Genomic DNA, 23,468 nt, shown 5'->3' on the forward strand with positions numbered 1-23,468 from the left:
CATGGGTGACCCTGCTGGTTATTTAAAACACCGGTGGCATAGCTCTCAGAATCACAGCAACTCAAACCACCAAAGCACGACAGACAGACGAGTGGTGGCCGTTTTAGCCATAGGTCACGCTAATTTATATACAATAGAATCCATATTTCATTTGTTATACAGAAAAAAATAAAGAGTATATTATGTTATGGAGTCCTGGTGTGGCGCTGTAGGTTAATGTGCTGGACTGCAAAGTCGGTTTGATCTGCAAAATCTTCAGTTCAAACTCACCAGCAGCTACTTGGAAACCCTATACAGGGTCGCTATGGGTCGGAACCAATTTGACGGCATTTAACAACAAATGCATGAATTTATATCACTAAATTTAATCAGACACAGTAAAAGCTGTATAGTTTTCAAGGCTGATGTCAATCCCATCCCACAGCACCAACCTGCAGTATAACTGAAATAACAGCATTGTTGTTAAATGCTGTCGAGTCAATTCCCACCCATAGCGACCCTGTATAGTGTTTCCAAGGAGCAGCTGGTGAGCTTGAACCACCGATGTTGCAGTTCAAATGACTTTGCAGTCTGACACACTAGGCCACAGCGCCACACCAGGACTCCTAAATAACTATAAATAACTAAATATTTATAGTTATTGAATATATTATTGTTAGAATAATACTACTAGGATATAAAATACTAAGTGAAATACGGCAAAGAAATTTTATTTCCAATTCCATTCAGACTTTTTTCAAGGTTCACATAATATAATTGAAGAATAGATAAATACCTCAAATCTTTATTTTTCTATCCTCTTGTAAACCTTCTAGCCTGATCTGGTTACTGCATACATAAATTTTAGACAGTCTTTTCCTCAAACTGAATAGATCTAGCACTGTATTATGGAGTCCTAATGTAATGCTGTAGATTAAGCACTGGACTGCTTACCACAAGGTTGGCAGTTTAAACCCACCAGTAACTTCTTGGAAACCCTATACAGGGTCACCAGAAGTCAGAATTGTCTCGATGATCAATTAACAAGCACTGCATCATATTTCCCTTTGCGAACTATAATGTTGTTTCTATAAGGTATGGGATTGTACATAGAGTAAAAATAACAAAACATTATTTTAGAAAACTTTGGTGTGTTGAAAGAAAAAACTAGAAAAGCAATGACCTAAAGGAAAAAAATGTTCACAACAGGACTTACCGTTGTTAAGAGCTTGTCAAGTCAGTTCTAACCCATGACTCTGTAGAGGGTTTCCAAGATACTGCTGGTAAATTTGAACCACAAACCTTTCAATTCAAAATGACCAAGGACTAGAGAATTTCTTTTTCATTATATTTTGTATGATGAAAGTAAGCCCCCATACAATAATATTTACTTTCTTTTAAATAAAGATATTAAAATTATTTATCCTACTAGAAGTAGAAACAAGGTGCTACAAACTCACATGCACTGTTTAAAACCTCATAGATGTCTTTATAAAAGGGGCACTTCAGTTTGCATGTGGCAGCAATTATAAGCACTTCCATTTACTGATGACATATACAAAAAATTCTCAGTTTATATTCCAGTTATAAATACTTGCAGGTGTATCAAGCATCCCTTGCTCCTCTCCAGACACATAAAAGTAACGACCTTAGGAGTAACTTGTTTCATGTATGTCATGCACAATTATGTGAGTATAAAAAGGAGGAAGATGGTTAAGTAGAGGGAGGGAGGCAAGCAACCAAAAGCAATGCTTGGCAGAAATGTGATCCACACATGAGATAGGAAGTAAACAACATCAGAAAGAAACAATGACAAAACATTCCTGGCAGAAACCCATTCACCTCAGCCAGTTGAAAACTGTTTAAATTAGATTTCCTTCTTTCCACTTAAAAAGAACAATAGTTTATAGATCAGACTTCTTGAACCACATTCATCACCATCAATGCAGGCAATCCTGGATTACAAATAAATGAGATCAGTTCCTAATTGTGTCATTAAGTCTTTAAATGGACTCTCCAGATGAGTCAGAACAGGTAAGGTAATTATTTAGCCTCGTTTTCATACAAGAAAAAGGAACCCTTGTGGCACTGTAAGAATAAGCACTGGACTGCTAATTACAAGGCTGACAGTTCAAACCCACCAGCCTCCTTGGGAGAAGATGAGGGATTCTGCTCCCATAAAGATTTACAGCCCTGGAAACTCTGTACAAGCATACTAAAACTCAGAATTGACTAGATGGCAGTGTGTATGTTTGTGAGGTAGGGGCCACAAGGGGGGCGTGTTAGTACAATAAAAGGCGACCTGGTGGTAAAGAGGGTTCAACATTGGGAAGCTAACCACAAGATCTGCTGTTCAAACCCAGTAGTCACATTGTAGATTAAAGATGAGGCTGTCTGTTCCCTTAAAGATATAGTCTTAGAAACCCTAAGGAATAGTTCTACTCTGTTCTATGGGGAAGGTCACTAGGAATCAGAATCCATTCAATGGCCATTTGTTGTTGTTGTCAGGTGCCATCGAGTCAGAACCGACTCATAGCGACCCCATGCACAACAGAACGAAACAATGTCCGATCCTGGGCCAATCTCACCACCGCTGCCACACTTGAGTCCATCAATGAATGATGCCACCTGGCCAATCCATCTCGTTAGGGGTCTTCCTCTTTTTCTCTGACCCTCCACCTTACCCAGCATGACATCCTTCTCCAGCGACTGTTCCCTCCGGACAAAATGTCCAAAGTATGAGAGACGAAGCTTAGCCATCATGGCCTCCAAGGAGCACTCTGGCTGCACTTCTTCCAAACAGATCTATTGGTTCTTTTGGCAGTCCATGGCACTTTCAGTATTCTCCTCCAACACCACAACTCAAAGGCATCAATTCTTCTACGATCTTCCTTATTCACTGTCCAGCTTTCGCATCCATATGAGGTTATTGAAAATACCATGGCTTGGGTCAAGCACACCTTAGTCCTCAAGCTGACATCTCTGCTCTTCAACACTTTAAAAAGTTACTGTGCATCAGATTTGCCCAATGCAATACGTCGTCTGATCTCTTGACTGCTGCTTCCGCGAGTGTTGATAGTTGATCCAAGAAGAATGAAGTCCTTGACAACTTCAGTCTTTTCTCCATTGATAAGAATGTTGTTTATTGGTCCAGTGGTGAGGATTTTTGTTTTCTTGACATTGAGATGTAATCTATATCGAAGGCTGTGCTCTTTGATCTTCATAAGTAAATGTTTCAAGTTCTCTTCACTTTCAGCAAGCAAGGTTGTATCATCTGCATATCGCAGGTTGTTAATGAGTCTTCCTCCAATCCTTCAATGGCCATAGGTTTGCTTTTTTATTTTTAGTGCAAAAAAGAGGGTTGAAGTCTTTTTAATAACTCAATGATTTAAAAGCTGAATGTGCAGCCAAGTGAAGGTATTGTGATGAATTTGTTGCAAGAAGGGGTTACTTCAACTGTTTCAAAGTGATGGCAAATTTACATAAATTAAAGAGAAAGTAGGACTTGTTAATCAGATGTTCATAACCCTAGGGCTGCCTGTATTCCATCTTCAAATACAAACAATTTTTCAGAAAACAAGCTGTATATAAACAAGGTTAACTAAAACAATCTTGGATTAATATTTTCTTCTCTTTCGAATCAGGCTGTGGACCTTAAGGTCAGCAGTTCGAAACTACCAGCTATTCTGAGGCAGAAAGATGAGGCTTTCTGCTCCTGTAAAGATTTACAGCCTCGGAAACCCTGTACAGGGTCACTATGAGTTGGAACTGACTCCACGGCACATAACCACCACCACCATATAACTTACAGAGACATTAGTTTTTAACTTTAATCAAAAAAACAGAATGGCATATGTGAAACCTTCTGATTGGTTAATACGCAGTAAGTAGATTAATTTCAGTAATCAGACAGCACAATAATAGCTAAAGAAATTACTCTGGTGAAAACTCTGTCCTGGTGATACAGTGGTTAAGTATTTTTCTGCTACTAACAAAGAGGTCAGTAGTATGAACATTCTAGCCAATCTATGGGACAAAGATATGGAATGTCTGTTTCCATAAAGATAAGCAGCTTTAGAAATTCTATGGAACAGTTCTACTCTGTCCCATAAGGATACTATGAGTAGGAATATATTCCAATTGCAATTGTCTTTCCATTTAAAAGTCCCTGAGTGTCACAAACAGTTAAGTACTTGACTAGGTATCAAAAGGTCTTTCAAACCCATCCAGAGGCATGATGAGACAGGACTGCCAATCTACTTCCAAAAGCCTAGAAAACCATATAGAGTACAGTTCTACTCTGCAACACATAGGTTCATCATGAGTCAGAATGCACACTTGATGTCCACTGATCTTTCAATTTACTTAATAACAAGAGACAGTGGTTTCCAACAGTAATAACTCAAGAGCCAATCAACAGCAAAGTGTATGGTAATATGTAAATACAATTTTTTTAAAATAAATATAAGCTTCCTGAGTAGTATACAGTATAAACTGCAGGTCTACTATCTAAAATACAGGTCACTACTATATGTTATTTGTACTGAACATAAAAGGAAAGAAAAATGTTGTAAAACAGACTCATTGCATCATGTCCACAACTCGATTTAGAAGAGGAAGCATATACATTTGCTCCTTGGATATGTCAGTCTCAAACTACAACAAACAAGCCACATTCCTGACATTTTTAAGGACTGTTTTGTGAAAACTGTTTAAAATATCATTAAGAAAATTTATGGAACTTTTACCATGATAGATAATACCATATTAGTTTGTAAAATAGATATTTGAAATACACATGAAAAATAATACTTTTTTAAAATTACTGCTGAATTGACAAACTAGCTAAGCATCAAAGTTGTTTTGCAATTTCAAATTCTACTTTTCAAAGCAAATACGAATGCTTTAAAGGATCATAAAATAATAATCCTTAGTGGAGATAGTGCAAGATCTTAAAGAATACAGCAGATATTAACTACATACGCCCCAAGATTTTATTGAGTGGTATTACATGTTTTATTTTTAATTTAGTTCAATTTTCTTCTCTAATTTAATTTTGGCATATTTAGCACCAATTTGATTATTTTAGCATACTGCTAATAAAATAGCATGAGTGGAGCTCAGAACTCCAATAATATAAATATTAGAGGCATCTTTACTCTTACCCTAGAGCATGGTGAGGAACATCTGGCCTGCGGGATGAATAAGGCCCCAAAACCATTTAATCTGGCCCTGCCAAGGCAACTGCAGAACCAGCTATCACATTGTTGTTGTTGTTGTTAAGTGCCGTTGAGTCGATTCCAACCCATAGCGACCCTGTATAGGGTTTCCAAGGGTGTAAATCCTTACGGGAGTAGAAAGCCTCATCTTTCTCCCGCGGAGCGGCTGGTAGTTTCGAACCGCTAACCTTAAGGTTCGCAGCCTGATTCGTAACCACTACGCTACCAGAGCTATCACATTAGGGATGAGTTAATTAAATGTTTGACAAAAAATAGCACGCTAATTTTTAAGTTGATAATTTTGTATGGCCCGTTAATAATGTTATAAATTTTGGCAGAAAAAAAGGTTCCCCACACCTGCCCTAGAGGAATTTAGAAACTCATACTTGGTAAACTTAAAATACCTATATATTTAAAATGTAACAGTAGTCTGGTGAGTGGAATCTGAGAACCGAATCCCAAATAACATCTCTATGCTCCCTCACCTGCATTTCATTAAATTACTAATTAATATTGTTAATTAACTGCACAAAGAATAGGAAAGAATTGTGTACAATATGATCTTTAAAGTGAGTTAAGTCAAAATAAGAAAAGCTAAAGGTGGTTTCTAAATATAAAAATAGGCAGCATTCAAAGTTAAATTTACATTACCAAATTATGTACATATCCAGAGAACAGCTTATCTGTGCTGTCCAATACAATATACACAATCCACATGTGGTTGTTGAATTTCAAATTACTTAAAATTAAATGAAATTAAAATTTTAGTTCCACCGCTGCAAAAGACCAATGGGGCTAGTTGCTACTGCTTTGAAAATAGAACACATCCATCATTAAAGAAAGTTTTCTTAGCTAGCATTGCTTTACATAAAATAATAGTTTAAATAAGCATCAAGAAATTACTGGTATAATTCCAAATATACTGGAAAAATTACAAGGTAATAAGGTAATATCCACTTACCTTATTATGCAAAGTAAGAAAACTGAAAAAGGGCATCTATGATCATAAGTAATGGTGAAAGAATGCCTACTTTCCACCCTAAGATTAATAACAAGTAAGAATATCCAGTATCATCACTTCTATTCACCACTGTCCTTGAGATGCTAGTCAATTCAGTAATGAAAAAAAAAAGAAATATAAAGCTAATAAGATTAGAAAGGAAAAAGTACATTTGTATTTGCAGACAACATGGTTATCTACATAGAAAAATCTCAACAGACTCTCAAAAAAAAAAAAAAAAAAGAAAAAACCCTCCAAAAATCTAATATAAGGGAACTTCAAATGGAATTGGTAGATAATGGAATTTTTCCATGAACATTTTGAAGCCCCCTTCTAGATCTAGTAAGCAAATTTAGAAAGGTCAAAATACAAAAAGCCAATTGTGTTTCTGTTTAGTAAGAAGCAGCAAATAAAATACGAAATTTGAAAACATATACAATGTAAAATAGCATTAAGAACATGAATACTTAGGGGAAAATTTCATAATCAATAGTCAAGACCTGTACACAGCAAATTACAAATCATTGATGTGAGAAAACAGAACACCTAAATAAAGGAAGAGCTATACTATGTTCCTGGATTTTTAAGATGCCAGTTCTTCCCCAAATTGATCTGCACACCCAATGTAATCCTATGCAAAAACCTAGTATATTTTCTTTGGTTGAAATTGAGAAACTGGTCCTAAAATTTATATGGAAATGCTAAAGATCTATAAAAGCCAAAACAAGACGTGAGAGCAAAGTTGGGAGACTCATACAGCTGAGAATCCAGAAATAGACTTGCACATACACTTACAACAGCTTTGCAGCAAATATAACAAGGAAATTCATTGGGAAAAGGCATGCCTTTGCAACAAATAGTACTAGAATAATTAAACATCCATTTGTAAAAATAAGAACTTATGAACTATGCCTAAACCTTACACCTTATATAAAAATTAATTCAAAATGGATCAAAGATCTATATGTAAAATATAAAATTATAAAATGTCTAGAAGAAAATATAGCAGAAAATTTTCGTGACCTTGAATTAGGCAAATATTTCTTAAATAAAGGATAAAAAAAAGCACAATCTTTGAGACAAAATTTATAAACTAGAAAAAAAATTTTTTTTTTTAATTATACTTAAGTTCTTCAAAACACACTGCTAAGGAAATGAAAAAACAACAACACTGGAAAAAAATATTTGTAAAACACTTATATGACAAAGTACTTATCCAGAATTTGGGAGCACGATGGTTCTGTAGCAGAAGCACTGGACGGTGAACTACAAGGTCAACAGTTCAAGCCCACCAGATGCTCCATGGAAGATGAGGATTTCTGCTCCCCAAAATATTTATAGCCCCGAAAACCCTATATAGAATTCCGGTGAGTTAAAACCAACTGGACGGAACGTAACAACAATCAAGAATGTATGAAGAATTCTCAAAACCCCAAAATAAGGAAAAAGCAACCAATTAGACTCAATCTAATAGAGCACTTTTGCTAGTAATACACAAACTATGGAAGAGTCAGCTATATACTTCAAAGTATCCAATTTCCAGTAATAACCTTTGTGCATTTTTAATCAATGATTGTCTCTACACATCTTTTAAAATTATTTCCAACCTCAATTTATTTAAACTCTAGGGATAAATTCTATTAGCTTATTATGCAAATGATACTTATAGAAAAAAAAAAATTTATACATTTGAAATTTATATCCCTTTCAAAATTGTACAGGATGGCACATAACAACAACAAAATCTTCAAGAAGCAGAAAGCCTCATCTTTCTTCCATGGAGCACTTGGTTGGCTCAAACCACTGACCCAGTGGTTAGCAATTCAGTGCTTATCCTACAGAGTCATAGTGCTCACAGCCCTATATAAAATTATATAGTTAAGAGTGAGAAAATAGGAAGCAGAATGGCAATTACTCATCTATCAGTTGTTTTTGCACATACTTTGTCAAACCTAACTTTAATGTAAAATGGTTTTATAGCTTGATGTCCTTGGGAAGCACTACTAGTATTTAATAATGATCTGGAAAGTGATATCCCAAGAAAAATATGAATGTGACACTTGAGTTTCAGTACACTAGAACTGGGAAGGGACCTTTTATTTTAAAGACATAAAAAGTGAATAAATAACATCATTATAAGTTCAACAACAGACAAAAGCAGAATGTAGTTTTGGTTCTTTCTGAAAGCTATCTTTACATTGTTTCCTGTAAAATCTCTAGGAATCTCAACACATAAACATGTAAATAAACATCCATATGGTTAAAAACACCTGTACAAGATTAAAAAGTTAATGCTTCTGCTAAGAAAGAAAGATTTTGTAAAAAGAAAAGAAAGAAAAAAGACCAACTTTTACAAAATCATGATATTTGCTTTAAGTAAAAATGTTTTAAAAATCAGGACCAACTCTGAAATCCCTAAATATATAAACAGTTTATTTACACTTCAAACTGGATTCTGGTACCTATATTTGGTTTTATAATGAGTTTAGAAAAGAATGAATCAAGAATATGTTTGTAACTCACATAATATTACTCACCGACATTTGGAGGTTTCACATAATTTGCAGGTAGTTCTGGAGGTCTGCCTCTATGTAGAGCTGCAAAAGCAGACCCATTCCATAGTGCATTCTTACAGTCTATAAAAAACATCAAAAGTTAGTCAAAGAACAGAGCAGTGTTTTTTAATTGTACTTCAGAGTCAACTGGCTGATACAAATTACATTTGTTGAAATATATTTTTAACTGTAACCATAATAAAAATAATATGCATATGTTATAAACTAAATTATGACTATTATCTGCCTACACCTCAGCACATCACCAGGAAATTAATTTCTGTGCTGATCTCCAAGTACAGTTTTTATTATGTCATTGACGAATAAGATTTTAGAGCTGCATTGGTTCACTCCTTGTTTGTTTTCGTTATTATTAAGTGCCACTGCGTGGCTTCTGATTCATAGCAGCACTGTATTGGGTTTCCAAGGGGCAGCTGGTGAGTTTGAACTGCCAACCTTGTGGTTCAAAAGATCTTGTGGTCCAGTGGCTTATACACAGCCACTCAAATAAAACTGTATAAGCAAATATGGTGGTGGTGGTGATGTGATGTGGAGTCAGGTCCTACTCACTGTGACCCTGTGTTTCCAAGGCTATATAAATCTTTACGGGAGCAGAAAGCCTCATCTTTCTCCCGCGGAACAGCTGGTAGTTTCAAACTGCTGACCTAGTAGTTCGCAGCCCAATTCGTAACCACTACACTACCAGAGCTCCTAACTATTACAAAAATGTACCGGGCAAAATTCAGGCCCAATTATATTTGATGTATGTTCATGTTATAAGGTACCTGAGAGTTGTGCAATGACAGGTAATAACACTGTGTATCAGATGATAACATAACCAAATCCAGTGCCCACAAGCCTATTCTGACTCATAGCAACCCTGTTGGACATAACAGAATGCCTGATAGTTTCCAAGGCTATATAGTCTTTACAGAAGCAGAATGCCCCATCTTTCTCCCATGGAGCGACCAATGGGTTCAAATCATAGTTAGCAGCCTATTACTTTAACCTCTACACCCCCAGGAACCCCCTATCAGATAATACCTGCCTACGAATACCTGTGAGTACTTTTGGCCTGACTTACAGGTTTATGTCAAAGAACTCAAGCTAATATCAAGTATAATAAGTTACCTTTGATTTAAAAAATTCTACTATAATTCCCTCCAAACTCTCCAAATTAGTTGAACTAAAAATTTTTCTTTAAAAATTTATGAGATGAGATCCTTAAAACCTAATACCATTTAATTATTTATCTTTATGAATTGTTGTTGTTGTTGTTAGATGCCATCTAGTCAGTACCAACTCATAGCAACCCTATGTACAACAGAACTAAACATTGCCAGATCCTGGGCCAACTTCATAATTGTTGCCACGCATGAGCCCATTGATGCTGCCAGTTTGCCAATCCATCTTGCTGGGGGTCTTCCTCTTTTTCTCTGATCCTCCACCTTACCACACATGATACACTTATCCAGTGACTGGTCCTCCCTGACAATATGTCCAAAGTATGAGACACAAAGTTTGGCCATCCTGCCCTCCAAGGAGCACTCTGGCTGCACTTCTTCCAACACAGATCTGTTTGTTCTTTTGGCAGCCTGTGGCGCTTTCAATATTCTCCTCCAACACCATAACTCTAAAACATCAATTATTCTATGGTCTTCCTTATTCACTGTCCAGCTTTCACATGAATATCAGGTTATTGAAAATACCATGGCTTGGGTCAAGCGCACCTTAGTCTTCAAGCTGACATCTTTGCTCTTTAACACTTTAAAAAAGTCTTGTGCAGCAGATTTGCCTAATGCAATACGTCATTTGATTTCTTGACTGCTGCTTCCATGAGTGTTAACGGTTGATCCAAGAAGAATGAAGTCCTTGACAACTTCAGTCTTGTCTCCATTGATAAGAATGTTTATTGGTTCAGTGGTGAGAATTTTTGTTTTCTTTACATTGAGATGCAATCCATACAGAAGGCTGTGGTCTTTGATCTTCATCAGTAAATATTTTAAGTCCTCTTCACTTTCAGCAAGCAAGGTTGTAGCTGCATTTCACAGGTTGTTAATGAGTCTTCCTCCAATCCTGATGCCATGGTTTTGTTCATATAACCCAGTTTCTCGGATTATTTGCTCAGCATACCGGTTGAATAAGTATAGTGAAAGAATACAACCCTGTCGCACACCTTTCTTAATTTTAAACCATTCAGTGTTCCCATGTTCTGGTCGAACAACTGCCTCTTGGTCCATGTAGATTCCTCATGAGCAGAATTAAGTGTTCCAGAATACTCATACTTTATAATGTTGCCCAATATCAGAAAAATGTTTACCTGTGCTTTACGCAAAGGCTTTCAATTGTGTGGATCACCTTTACGAATTAGGATTTCATAAAATACAATGTTAATAAAACGTGGATATTAAGTGGCTGCTAAAGTATTTATTACTATAAAAGATATCCTTGTTGTTGTTGTGAAGTGCCATCGAGTCGGTTCCGGCCCACAGCGACCCTGTATAAGGTTTCTGAGGAGTGGCTGGTGAGCTTGAACTGCCGACCTTGCAGTTCAAATGGGTTTGCAGTCTGGTGCATTAACCCACAGCGCCACACCAGACCCCCTTTATTTCACATTTCCGTATTAATAAAATACTACTTAATATATTTTATATATTGGGGTTTCATGTAAAATTTTGGTAAAAACACTATAAAAGATTGTAAAACTTTGGAGTAAAGAAATTTATTGAATAGTCACTGATGGGTTAATATTTTTCAATTATAAAATTTTTACTTAACAATTTTCATTGGTGGTAGTGGTGGTTCTGTGCTGTGCAGTCCATTCCAACTCATAGCAAGGTTCCTTCAATTTTTATTAATGTGTTTAGGATGCTATTGTCAGCATTATAATGGAATGAAGGAATCTTTTAAGCATTTATACTATACTTAAGGAGCCTTGATAGCATAGTGGATTAGGCATTGGACTGCTAACCACAAGGTCAGCAGTTCGAGTACACCAGCCACTCTGCAATAGAAAGATGAGGCTTTCTGCTCCCATAAAGATTTATAGCCTCAGAAGCCCTATATAGGCTCACTATGAGTTGGAACTACCTCAAAGGGACACCACCAATCAGAGTGACGATCTTTGAGATCTATACTCCATAGGATTTCAAAGGAATTTATACTCTTTACCTCTATCATGGACTACTGGTGCGGCGCTATAGGATAATCACTGGACTGTGAACCACAAGGTTGGCAGTTCAAACCGACCACCTGCTCCTCGGAAACCCCATACAGGGTCGCTATGAGTCAGAACTTACTTGATGGCACTTAACAAATCTCTATCATATTCACTGTTTTACAGAAAAAAAGCTCTTTTTAAGTCTTTAAAATTTTACTTGCCCACTTAAAAAAAAAAAAAAAAACATAAGATTATTTTACTTAATATAGCATTATTCTCCTTTGTACCCCTTTCTTTGATAATGTACATTTTAGACAAGTGAAAATCATACCTTTGGCATCCCGTAATAAAGACTGCCGACCAACACCTAGTAATGTCTGTACTCCAGGAACACTCTGAGGGATCTCCTTATCTAGTAAGGGACCAATTCGCTCACAAATTTTAAGGAGGTAGTCTGGAGGAATGTGTGCATTGTCTGCCACCTAAAAAGTGTAATTTAAAAATACAAAATCAGGAAAATAAAATTTTAAACATTTAATATTTTAATAATTCTTCAACCAAAGAAACAATATTTAAATGGCATAGCACTCTTTCTTTTGCATACCTCAATTAAATCATCTGCTTAGCTCATTAAGCATTATAAAATAGCAAACGTGAACTTGCCTAAAATTTTATGAAGTACAAAAGTGCTGGGTAAACTCTACTAGTACTTGATTTATTCAGTAGTGATAACAAACTAATTGAAAATCAGAAGATCTAGATTCTGCACAAATAATAAGAATACAAACCAAAATTACATTTACTTAACCCTCAAGCAAGTCCCCTTAAGAATAACAGTACACAATAAAGCAGAATTTCCCTCCTATAAAAGTCAACTGCTGTCCAAAAAGGTATTAAATTAATAATATTGTAAACTATTTATGTAAAAAGTTCGTCAAACTCTAAATAACTAAGCTATGTAACCAATATTAATTATAACATGAACTAGTTAGAAAAAAATTCTGTAGATGAGATAATAACAACCTGTTTTTTATTTGCACTTGTCCAAATTCCTGATACACATCACAAATACCTAATTATTAAAAACAGTAAACAAAGAAAAATAGGATATTCAAAATACTTAAATAAAAGAGTAGTTATGTACAGCCCCATCTTGAAAGAAGGCATTAAAATCTACTTCTGGTGTTGCTGTTCGGTGCCTTCAAGACCATTCCAATGAATGCATACACTAGAACAAAACACTGATCAGTCATGCGCCATCTTCATATTTGTTGCTGTGTGAGCCCACTGTTATAGCCTCTGTCATGGTGTGGCTCTGTGGGATAATGCATCAGACCACAAAGTCATTTGCAGTGGGGTTTGCAACGTCAGTGGTTCAAGCTCACCAGCTGTTCCTTGGAAACTCTGTACAGGGTTGCTATGGGTTGGAATTGACTCGACGGCACTTAACAACAACCACAACACTCCATCTCATTTAGAGTATTCCTCTTTCTCACTGATCCTCTAATTGATATGTTATGAATGAAGTCCTTCTCCAGAGACAGGTCCTACCTGATAACATGTCCAAAACTGATGAGACAAAGTCTTGACATTCTTACACCTAAGGAGCGTTCTTGGCTGTACTTCTTCTTCCAGGACAGATTTGTTCATTATTCTGGCAGTCCATGGCACATTCAGTATTCTTTGCCAACACCATAATTCAAAGGCATCAATTCTTCTATCTTCCTTATTCATTTTCTAGCTTTTACAAGTATACAAGGTGACTAAAAATACCACGGTTTGAGTGAAACACATCTTAGTCCTCAAACTGATATTTTTGCTTAACACTTTAAAGAGGTCTTTTGCAGAAGATTTGTCCAATGCAATAAGTCATTTGATTTTTTTACTGCTGGTTCCATGGGTGTTGATTATAGATATAAGTAAAATCCCTGACATCAGTATTCTCATGGTTTATCACATTTGTTATAGGTCCAGTTGTAAGGATTTTTGTTTTATGTTGAGAAATTATAATCCATATTGAATGCTGTAGTCTCTGATCTTTATCAGTATGTCCTTCCAAGTCCTCTCCACTTCCAGGAAGCAAGGTTGTGTCACCCACCTAGTAAGTCTCCCTCCAATCCTGATGCTCATTCGTTATCATGTAGCCTAGTTTCTCACATTATTTGCTCAGCATACATAGAATAAGTATGGTGACAGGATACAATCCTGACACATACCATTCCCAATTTTAAACCTTTCAGTATCCCCTTGTTCTGCTAGAATGACTGCCACTTATTCTATGTATAGGCTCCACTTAAGCATGATGAAGGGTTCCAGAATTGACATTCTTGACAACATTATCCATAATTTGTTATGGTTCACACAGTCAAATGCATTTCCATAACTAATAAAACCCAGGCAAACATCTTTCAGGTATTCTCTGCTATACTTCAAAATCCATCTGAGGGCGGCAATGATGTCCTTCATTATACATCCTCTTATGAATATAATGTGAATTCTGGCAGTTTTCTGTCAATATACTGCTACAACAATTTTTAAATTGTGTTCAACAAAATTCTGTCTGTTATATCATTGATATTGTTCAATAACTTCTGAACTGTTAGATCGCTTTTCTTTGTAATGGGCACAAATACGGTTCTCTTCCAGACAGTTGGCCAGAAAGCTGTCTTCCAAATTTCTTGGCAGAGACAAGTGAGTCCTTCCAGTTGTTGCATCTATTTGTTAAAACATTTCTATTGGTATTCTGCGAATTAATGGACCCCTGTTTTCTACCAATGCCTTCAGTGCAGCTTGGAATTCTTCATTCAGTACCATCAACTTTTGATCATATGCTTCCTCATGAAATAGCTGAATGTAGACCAAATCTTTTTGGTAAAGTAAATCTGTATATTCCTTATATCTTCTTGTGATGCTTCCTGTGTCGTTCAATGTTTTGTCCACTGAATCCTTCAGTATTATAAATCCAAACGTAAAAATTTTTTTTCAGTTCTTTCAATATGAGACGTGCAAGGAGCTCTGGTAGCGTAGTGGTTACGAATCAGGCTGCGAACCTTAAGGTCAGCGGTTCAAAACTACCAGCCGCTCTGCGGGAGAAAGATGAGGCTTTCTACTCCCGTAAAGATTTACACCCTTGGAAACCCTGTATAGGGTCGCTATGGGTCGGACCCGACTCGATGGCACTTAACAACAACAACAACAACAAGCTTCTTCTACCCTTTATGTTTCCTAACTCTAGATCTTTGCACATTTCTCAAGCTACCCAATGAAATCTTCAGTTTTTTCACTTAATTTTTTTTCTATTCACTTTAGCTATTCTAAGTTTAAAAGCAAGTTTCATAGTGTCTTCTATTTTTATCTTTCCTTTTCGTCCCATCTTTTAAATGATCTTCTGCTTTCTCCATGTGTGATGTCTTTTGATGTCATCACACAACTTATCTAGTCTTTGGTCATTAGTGTTCAACATGTCAATTCTATTCTTGAGATGATCTCTATATTAAGGCAGGATATACTCAGGGTTGTACTTTGGCTCTCATGGACTAGTTTTAAATTCCTTCAGTTTTACCTTGAACTTTCTTATGAGCAACTGACAGTTTATATTCCACAGCAAGACCTGGACTTGTTCTGACTGATGATATTGAGCTCCTCCATCATCCCTTCCCTCACATGTAGTTGATTTGACTCCTGTATATTCCATCTGGCAAAGTGCATATGTATCATTTAAGTTGCTGAGGGGGGAAAAAAAAGGTATCTGCAATGAATGAATCTTTGTTCTTGAAAAATACTATGAGGTGATATCCAGTGTCTTTTTTATCATCAAAAGACTATTTTCAAACTACAGATCCTTCGTTTCCAACTTTTGCAGTCTAATCACCAGTAATTATCAATGCATATTAACTGCATGTTTGATCAATTTCAGACTGCACACGTAAGTAAAAATATTTTCTTCATTGCTGGCATTAGTAGTTAGTGTGCAAATTTGAGTCATACCTGTTTAACTGGTCTTCCTTGTTCTTGTTAGGTGCTGTACAGATTGGTTTGACTCATAACAACACCATACACAAAGAAACGAAATACTGCCCCGGCATGTGCAATGCTCACAATTGTTACGTTTCAGCCCAATGCCCTCCTGACAACATGACCAAATAACAAGTCTCACCATTCTTACTTCTAAGGAGCATTCTGGTTGCACTTCTTCCAAGAAATATTTGTTTTTTTGACAGTCAATGTTTCAATATTCCTCACCAATACCATAATTCAAATGCATCAATTCTTCTCTGATCTACCTTACGTATTGCCCAACTTTCACAAGCATATGTGGCAATTGAAAATACCTGAGCTTGCGTCAGGCACACTGACATCTCAAACTGACAACTTTGCTTTTGGACACCTTAAAGAGAACTTTTACAGCAGATTCTGCCTAAGGCCATACATCACTTGATTTCTTGACTGCTGCTTCCATGAGTATTGATTATGAATCCAAGCAAATTGAGTCTTAGACAACTTCAATCCTTTCTCCATTTATCATGATGTTATTTATTAATCTAGTTGTGAAGATTTTTTGTTTTATTTATATTGAGGCGCAATCCATACTGAAGGCTGTAGTCTTTGATCTTCATCAGTAAGTATTTGAAGTCCTCCAAGCTTCCAGCACGTAAGGCTATGTCATCTGCAGATCACACTTTGTTAATGAGTCTTCCTCCAATCCTGAGGCCACGTTCTTCTTCATACAATCCAGCTACTCAGATTATTTGCTCAGCATACAGATTGAATAAGAATAGTGAAAGCATATAACCCTGGCACACACCTTTCCTGATTTTAATTCATTCAGTGTTCCCTTGTTCTGTCTGAACAACTGCCTCTTGGAGTATTTACTGTTATGCATGAGCACAATTAAGTGCTCTGGAATTCCCATTTTTTGAAGTGTTATGCAGTTTCTATTTACACACAGCAGAATGCCTTTGCACCGTCAATAAAGCACAGGTAAACAACTTTCTAGTATTCTGTGTTTAGTCAAGATCCATCTGATGTTAGCAATGATATTCCCACTCATAGCAACCCCGTATAGGATTCCAGAGGAGCAGCTAGTGGGTTTGAACTGTCGACCTTGTGGTTCACAGTCCGAAACAGCACTAGAGAAACATAAATTATATCAACATAAGGCAGCAACCAGAATATGAATATGAAAATGCAAGTTTATCCTTTAAACACTAACAGGTTTGTAGGTTATATTCCACTAATGAGCAATATTTAAACACTTTTCCCTTTAAGTCCCAAATATTGAAGTGTACTGTCTTCACGTGGAGTCCTGGTGTGGTGATGTGGGTTAAAGCGCCAGACTGCAAAGCCGTTTGAACTACAAGGTCGGTGCTTCAAGCTCACCAGCTGCTCCTCAGAAACCCTATACAGGGTCGCTATAGGTCAGGATCTACTCAATGGCACATAGCAACATCTAGTGTGGAGAGTGTTGTTGTTGAGTGTGGAGAGTGTAATGTTCAATAATTTCAAGAGGTAGCATATGATCAAAAGCCAATGATACTGAAGGAAGAAGTCCAAGGTACACTGAAGGCACTGGCAAAGAACAAGGCACCTGGAATTGATGGAATATAAATTGAAATCTTTCAACAAACTTACAAAGTACTGGAGACACTCACTCATCTATGCCAAGAAATTTGGAAGACAACTACCTGGCCAACTGACTGGAAGAACTCCATATTTGTGCCCATTCCAAAAAGCGGTGACCCAATGGAATGCAGAAATCATCGGACAGTATTATTGATACTGCATGCAAGTAAAATTCCGCTAACGATAATATAAGAATAGCTGTAACCATACATTGACAGAGAACTTCCAGAGGTTCAAAGCCAGATTCAGAAGAGGATGTGGAACGAGGGATATCATTGCTTATGTCAGATGAATCTTAGCTAAAAGCAGGGAACACCAGAAAGATGTTTACCTGTGCTTTATTGACTACACAAAGGCTTTTGATTGTATGGATCATGACAAGCTATGGACAACACTGCAAAGAATGAGTATTCTGAACACTAATTGTGCTCATAAGGAAACTATACACAGACCAAGAGGCAGTTGTTCGAATAGAACAAGTAGCACTAAATGATTTAAAATTAGGAAAGGTATGCACCAGGTTTGTATTCTTTCACCATACTTATTCAATCTGTATGTTGTTGTTGTTATGTGCTGTGGAGTTGGTTCCGACTCATAGCGTCCCTATGCAGGGTTTCCAAGGCTATAAATCTTTACGGGAGCAGACCGCCTCATCTTTCTCCAACTGCTGGTAGTTTCGAACTGCTGACCTTGCGGCTCACATCCCAATTCGTAACAACTACGCTACCAGAGCTATGCTGAGTAAATATTCCGAGAAGCTGGATTACATGAATTAAAACATGGCATCAGGATTGGAGGAAGAATCATTAACAACCTTGCTTGCTGAATGCAAAGAGGACTTAAAATACTTGCTGATGAAGATCAAAGACAACAGCCTTTGGTATGGGTAGCATCTCAACTTACAGAAAAAAAAAAAATCTCACCACTGGACCAATAAACAACATCCACATAAATGGAGAGAAGATTGCAAGTTGTTGAAGACTTCATTTTGCTCAGATCAACAATCAACACGGAAGCAGCAGTCAAGAAATCAAACGACATACTGCATTAGGCAAATCTTCTGCATAAGACCTCTTTAAAGTGTTGAAAAGCAAAGATGTCAGCTTGAAGACTAAGGTGCCCTTGACCCAAGTCATGGTATTTTCAATAACCGCATATGCATGCAAAAGCTGGACAATGAATAAGTAAGACCACAGAAGAATAGATCTTTTGAGTTATGGTGTTGGAGGAGAATACTGAAAAGTACCAGGGGCTGCCAAAAGAACAAACAGATCTGTGTTGGAAAAAGTACAGCCATAATGCTGCTTGGAAGCCAGGGCAGCCAGACATCGTGTATCACACTTTGGACATATTATCAAGGGAGGCCATTCCCTGAAGAAGGATATCATGAATTGGTAAAGTTGAGGGTTGGAGAAACAGGAAGACCCCCAACTAAACAGATTGGTACAATGGCAACAATGGGCTCAAACATAGCAATGATTGTGAGGTTGGCACAGGACTGGGCAGTGTTACATTTTGTTGTGCACAGATAGGGTCAATACGAGTCAGCAACAACTCAATGGTATCTAATAACAAAAAGATTATATTGGTGTAATTTTTGCAATAACAATTTTTTAATGGTTTATTGTGAATTATGTGATAGTTTACATAGGAGAACATTAGTTTTACATTCATCCTATCGTGTATCATTTCCTTGCCATGGTTACAATCCCCTCCATGTATCATCAACCAACCACAGGGTATACCCTGCAAGCCTGCCCACCCGGTCGTCAGCACATAGCCCTCTCTGGATCTAAGGTCCCCAGCTGGTCCATCTCTCCACGTCATCGTCTCTGCCCCCATCTCTGGTGTCACTGCTTCTCTGGGTAGGGTCCCACTCTCCGCTCTTCTCCCTTGATGGTCCCAGACCTATGCTCCTAAACTGCAAAGTTAATCACTCCCCTCCTTGCTACAAAACGTCTATCTTTACATTTACAACCCTCACAATCAGTCGTGATAACAATTATTCACTATTGTAACACAAGAGACCTATCCGCATTTCCTTTCATCAACCCCGCCTCAACAGACTGGATACTACTCAGTGGATATTCTACCTTCCTCCACGATCTCTGGATCTAGGTTCCCTCTTCAAAGCTTGTATGCCAGTCCCTTCTTGCCTTTGTAACCCCCTCCCCCACTTTGGGTAGCCAATGCTCAAGATGACCATCCCTGTCCACTCTGTGTATGGAGGGGGTGGGAATGATCCTTGCTGTAAAGATTTGTTCCCTCTTTTGAGCTACTGTATCCATAGGTGGAGGTCAAGTTCATCAAATTGTATCAGATTACACTTTTTTTCCTCTTGTTGCTTCTTCTGGTTGAGCTCTGATCATCCAGTCATTGACGCCAAGTCAAGTGAGTATCATCTGCGAGTGTGGGTGTTCTTGCGCATATGCCCTCTCCTATCAGCTAGATGCTTCACTCTTCACTCTAGTCCTCTGTGGCTATGTCACTGACTCTGCACCCAAGAGTCCCCAGGTCTTGCCACATTGCTGGCCAACCAGGTCTCCACCCGGGTTCACAGGAGTCTACTGAACATTGTAGGGCTTAGCTCACAGCTTCATTGCTGTTTTTCCCTCACTTCCCCTTATCAGTGACATCGTCACCAATCAGACCGTGTATGCCCCCTAAGTCTTAGTCTTGGAAGGGGGTTTGCTCTGAGGGGACCCGACCACTTGCCTTGATGTCTCCTGGGCGAGCCACTTGCTTGTTCTTGCAGTAATCAGTCGGTCTGCCTATATTGTTTTGTATTTTTCCTGTCAAGTCTTTCTTTCAAGAAGTATCTTCTGTTCTTCTAGCTGCTCCAGGCTGATCTGCTCATCCTTTCAAGTGGAAATTTCCCACCTCTGAAGATTCTGGATGCTGTTCAGGATTCTACCTATAGTCTTATGTAATGCAGAGGCTGCACAGGAAGACTCCTTCACAGTGCACACTGTAGACCCATTTTAGGTATTCCAATCAATTATAGGCACAAGACGGACTTACAAGCTTTCTATGGTGATATTTCTGGCTATTCCTTTCTCTCCCCCTCCAGTGTCTACTTTATAATGGTATGCAAGGGAAACCAAGATTCAAAAGACAGCCAAGCATCTTAACATTATTTCCCCCTTCTTCCCCATTCCAACCATGTCTCAATCCCTGTATCCCAGAGCCCTGTTGTTCCAAGGTTGTGCATACATCTTTCTTTACCTCTGTCCCACTTAGCCCATGCAAACCTGCCTAATTGTTCTCCCATTCCCCTCCCCCTTCTTGTACATTGCCCCCATCCCCAGCACCCAAACTATCCTGTGTCTATTCCCTGCTCTATGCTCCACCTTCCCTTCACTCCCCTCCCCCCACCCCCTACATCCCGGCAACCAGCAAAAAATCTCCCTCCCTTAGAATGGTTTCTTTTTCTTAGTCTTTTACAGTAGTGGTCCTATGCAGTATTTCTCCTTTTGTGATTAATTCCGCTCATCATATTGTCCTCAAGTTTCATCCATGTTATGCGGTGGCTTGCAGCTTCCTAATAACAATTTCTTTTACGTCAAACTCAGGAGTTGTAAGTTATAAATATTGTTTCCAATTTTACGTAGGCTTCCAAAATTAACGTTTGCCTTTGATTAAACGTGATTTTTTGATTAAAGGTAATTTGTTGGAACAAAAGAACTCTTACTAGTTAGTTTTTAATGTTTTTTATAATTCTAATTAAAATGGCCACCACTCACAAGTGAGTTTGTAGTACTGTGGTGGTTTGTGTGTGATGCTGGAAGCTTTGCCACTGGTAATTTAAATACCAGCAATATCACACATAGTGGGCAGGTTTCAATGGCACTTCCATAGTAAGACAGACTAGAAAGAATGAGAGGCAGACCAGTTGAAATAGCTGGCCAATAAAAACCTTATGAATAACAGCAGAACACTTTTTAGATATAGTGCCAGAAGATGAGCACCACAGGATGGAAGTCCCTCAAAATATGACTGGGAAGAGTTGCCTCCTCAAAGAAGAATTGAATTTAATGACATGAATCATACATGAAGAAAGCAAAAGGTCATTAAAGAATGGAGGGGGAAAAAGATCAAAGTGTATACCAGAAGAGACTCTGAAACTTGCTTTTAAGCATAGAGAAGCTAAAGTGACTGGAAGAAATGATGATATAAAAGAGTTGAGCATAACATTTCAAAGGACAGCCAGAGAAGACAAAGTCAAATATTAAAAGGAAGTGTAAAAGACCGGGAGTTAGAAATTCAAAAGGGAAGGCAATGCTCAGCATTTCTCAAAGTGAAGAAGTTCAAGAAGCACTGAAGGCATTGGAGAAAAACAAGGCTCCAGGAAATGGCAAAATACAAATTGAAATGTTTCAACAAACTGATAAAGCAGTGGAGATGCTCATTCATTCATGTTAAAAAAAATTGGGAAAAAAAAAAAAATTGGAAAACAACCATCTATCTAACCAACGGATTGAAAGAGATCATTGTTTGTGCCTATTCCTAAGAAAGGTGACCCAATGGAATTCAGTAATAATTAATATCACGCACAAGTAAAATATTCAAAAACGACCGCAGCAGTACACCAATGGGGAGCTGCCAGAAATTCAAGCTGGAGTCAGAAGAGGACATGGAGCAAGGGATATCATTGCTGACATCAGATGGATCTTGGCTAAAAGCAGAGAGCACCATAAATATATTTACTTACGATATACTGATTGTGAAAAGGCATTTGTGTATGAATCATAACTAACTATAGATAACATTGCAAAGAATGGGTATTCCAGAACACTTAATTGTGCTCTCTCATGAGGAACCTGTAAATAGATCAAGAGGCAGTCTTTAGAATGGAACAAAAGGATATTAAATGGTTTAAAATCAGGAAAGTTGTGCATAAGCGTTGTATCCTTTCACCATATTTATTCAATCTGTATATTAAGCAAATAATAAGAGAACCTGGATTATATGAAGAGCGTGGCATTAGGATTGGCAGAAGATATTAAAAACATATGTTATGTAGTTGACACAACCTTGCTTGCTGAAAGTAAAGAGGACTTTCAGTACATACTGATGGAAATCAAAGACTACAGCCTTCAGTATAGATTGCACCTCAATGTAAAGAAAATGAAAATTCTGACAATCTGACCAATACCATCGTGATAATTGAAGAAAGGATTGGCATTATCAAAGACTTCATTTTGTTTGGATACACAATTAATGCTCATAGAAGCATAAATCAAGAAATCAAGCAACATATGGCATTAGGCAAATCTGCTACAAAAGACCTCTTGAAAGTGCTACAAGCAAAGGTGTCAGTTTGAGAACTAACATGCGCTTGACTCGAGCCCTGGTATTTTCAATTGCATTATAGGCATGTTATCAGGAGAGACCATTCACTGGAGAAGGACATCATACTCATTAAAGTGGAGAGTCAGTGAAAAAGAAGAAGACCCCCAATGAGATGGATTGGCATAGTGAAGCAGCAATGGGCTCAAGCATAACAATTGTGAGTATGGCTCACGATTGGGCAGTGTTTCTTTCTGTTGTACATGGGTCACACTGTGTCAGAACTGACTTGATGGCACCTAAGAACAACAACAATAACATACACATGTGAAAGTTGAACAATGAATAAGGAAGTCTACAGAAGAATTAATGCATTTGAATTATGGTGTTGGAGAAGAATACTAAAAGTACCATGCATTGCCAGAAGAACAAACAAATTTGTTTTGGAAGAAGTGCAGCTGGAATGTTCCTTAGAAGCCAAGATAGCAAGACTTCGTTTCTGGTACATTGTATATATTACCAGGAGGGGCTGCCCCTGGAGAAGCACATCATGCTTGGAAAAGTGGAGGGTCAGCAAAAAAAGAGAAAGACCCCAACAATGGGCTCAAATATAACAATTGTGAGACTGGTGCAGGATCAGGGAA

General features: G+C 37.6%; 1 protein-coding gene across 1 annotated transcript in view; it reads right to left on the bottom strand.

Annotated features, from left to right (window-relative positions):
• Positions 1 to 23,468, bottom strand: part of BRWD3 (bromodomain and WD repeat domain containing 3) — a 240,297-nt gene that overhangs the window by 204,099 nt on the left and 12,730 nt on the right. The window contains exons 5-6 of the mRNA XM_006872503.1: positions 12,245 to 12,395; positions 8,736 to 8,834 (exon numbers count right to left, since the gene is read on the bottom strand). Coding sequence (XP_006872565.1) covers positions 8,736 to 8,834; positions 12,245 to 12,395 — 250 coding nt within the window. The remainder of the gene's footprint in view (positions 1 to 8,735; positions 8,835 to 12,244; positions 12,396 to 23,468) is intronic.

This window comes from Chrysochloris asiatica, unplaced genomic scaffold, assembly GCF_000296735.1.
Source record: "Chrysochloris asiatica unplaced genomic scaffold, ChrAsi1.0 scaffold00201, whole genome shotgun sequence".
NCBI lineage: Eukaryota > Metazoa > Chordata > Mammalia > Afrosoricida > Chrysochloridae > Chrysochloris > Chrysochloris asiatica.